General features: G+C 39.5%; 1 protein-coding gene across 1 annotated transcript in view; it reads right to left on the bottom strand.

Annotated features, from left to right (window-relative positions):
• LOC111644431 (uncharacterized) overlaps positions 1-2,398 on the bottom strand; it is a 7,012-nt gene extending 4,614 nt beyond the window's left edge. Inside the window, exons 1-2 of the mRNA XM_087170192.1 lie at positions 726-2,398; positions 27-632 (exon numbers count right to left, since the gene is read on the bottom strand). Coding sequence (XP_087026318.1) covers positions 27-632; positions 726-809 — 690 coding nt within the window. The 5' untranslated portion in view covers positions 810-2,398. The remainder of the gene's footprint in view (positions 1-26; positions 633-725) is intronic.
• Between the last annotated feature and the right edge of the window lie 165 nt (positions 2,399-2,563).

The raw sequence follows: 2,563 nt of genomic DNA, 5'->3' as shown, positions 1-2,563 counted from the left end.
CACAAATGTGGCAGAGGATAAATTACCTTCATTGGCCTCTTATGTGTTGGCTCGAAGTCCGATGATTCATCAGAGAGAAGTATAATGTCTTTAGCCTTGGTGGTTGTGTAGATGCGCAGCATTCGTAGTTTAGTCTGTTCGTACAGCTGGCCCACCGTGACTTCATGGCACACGGAATTGTGACAATAATCACAAATGTCAAACTCGAAGTCTTCCGTCGGTCCTTTGGATGAATGCCCATTTGGAAAAAACAAGCCTTTGCCTGTCTCCAGCAGTTCACCCATAGTCACTGATTTCTGGACCGACAGATTCCGTGTTCCTCCTCCTTTTCTCGTTCTGACCTGGTGATAAGTTCCGCTCTCAAAGTGGAGCCATCCCATTTCAACCCGCCGGGTGACTTTGGCTGCATGTTTATTGCCAATACCGGGGCCTTCTCTGTCACTGTTATGAGTTTTTAATCTGTCTCTTAATTTCTGCATGAGAGAGGACTTCACTGTCTCTGCTCTTCCCGGCTCTTCGTTTGTCACAGTTCTTTGACGACAAAATGCTCTGAGCGCAAGTCGGTCCCCATATCTTACGATATACTTGCTTAAATCCTCATCTGTCATAACACCTATGACGTTGATGTCGATCTGTAAAAAGGCAAACGTTTGCAAAATGACAAGCTAGCAACACTAAATGTAGGCTATTGCTTACTTAATGTGAAAGTTAACAATTATCCTCACCTTGTCATCTTTTAGTTGGTTGATGACACTATCAGGTATATTCCGCATTTTCAGGAACGAGAATAAATCTACTTCTGCTGCCATCCTTTGTGCTTGTCTTAATCACAGCGAGCACAACTCCTGCTGTTGATTATACCTTCGGACAATGAAGTCCTAGTTGGAAATACAGCCGAATTAACTCCTGAACTGGTATTTTCACACAGACCTCAAAGCATAAGCAGTGGATCTCCCACAAAACATGCGCGCGCATCCAATGTTTTTTCGTGCGCACGAGAAACATATTTAAAAAAATATTTTCCCCATGTCCCTTTAGGGGCTCCGTACAATAGCATTGAAGGCTGTAGAACTCTGAAAAAATTCTATGTAACTCTAGCCACATGTTTCAGTCTTCAAACATCATAAAAAATGAAAAAAAAAATAAATAAATAATTCAAATGTAATGCAGTAACACGTCTACTCAGAAAAATTTTAACCGACTTACTTTGTTCTTTTATCTGACAACATTTTTACACAGTGATTTACTTCTACTGATGTCTTTTCCCTAATAGTAGTGACGCCTTTTATGTGTTGGTGTGCTGACCTTTGAACACAATTTTCATCTTAAAAGGTGTGTGTGTGTGTGTGTGTGTTTCCTTCCTCGGTGGCCACAGTCACAATAGCAACCAGTGTCTCAGCAGGTGCCACTGACAATTACTGAGCAGAAATAGATAAAGCTTATTTCTATTGGCTAGCCTTTTAATTCCGGTATGAGAACAACTCTAAGGTAATTCAACGAGGTGTATTTACATAATCTTGTGTGCGTTTTGCTTGTGGTTCTTTGTAGGGCTGCCGCGACATCGACGATGAAAATGTGTCAACAAATAGTTTCTCATACATACATTGATTTATTTGTGGTGGCAAGTCACTGTTAACCGCTATATATTCTCTATTTGTCTTTTATGGTCACACTGCTTCTCTGTCCTCTGGCCTGCTCTCTCTGCTACACACACACACACACACACACACACACACACACACACACACACACACACACACACACAGCAAACAGCACAGCAGAGGCTGCGCCAGACACAGAACCAGGTGAAGTAACGATAACTGAAGATTACTGGAGGTGACGACAACTATTACGGAACTTTACTGTAAGTGCAATAAAACATAAATGGCCAATAAGAACTTTATCCAATCACCTGTTCAACAAAAAGAAAATAGATATTTTCTCTTTCGACTCCCGGTGTCTTTTACACAACAACATTGCACTGATTAAGCTAATGATGAAACACTACAACGAAAGCTGCCTGTAACTAATTATCTTACTCCACCATGAATCTTAAAACGTGGCAGATTGTTGTAAATTGAGCGACTGGCTGAAACAAACCAGAACAATCAATTCAAATCCTGTTCTGAATTTATTCTTTTTTTTTTAAGGACCAGTAATAGTCTGAGCTTAATCAATAAGGCTATGGATAAGTTAAAGATAAAATCCTAACTAGAAAATTCCAGGGAAATTTTGAGTGCCACGGGGGCTTACTGCCGGGATGAGTACATGATTTATTTCCAGTGTTCAAAAGTCACCCTGATCATATTCTGCTTTTGAGAAATGTCTTGATATAAAAGACTCTGATATAAAACAATGTCACATCCCTCCATCATGTATTATGTGGGAAATATCTCATATTCTGTGTTATTCTTTTTAATAAAACAAGAGGCAACATGTCTACAAACTGGCATTAAAAGGGTTAAAATCCTGAAAACTAATAATCATTTGATAGGTTTGAGCAGAACTGAAGTGGTTTAAGAGATTTATGCAAAAAAAGCAGAAAAAAATATTGATATATGAT

The sequence above is a fragment of the Seriola lalandi genome, unplaced genomic scaffold (assembly GCF_002814215.2).
Source record: "Seriola lalandi dorsalis isolate HSWRI2012SDOR001 ecotype SW California unplaced genomic scaffold, Sedor1 jcf7180002054933, whole genome shotgun sequence".
NCBI lineage: Eukaryota > Metazoa > Chordata > Actinopteri > Carangiformes > Carangidae > Seriola > Seriola lalandi.
Note: the sequence above shows the minus strand (reverse complement) of the source record. Positions and strands in the feature narration are given on the sequence as shown.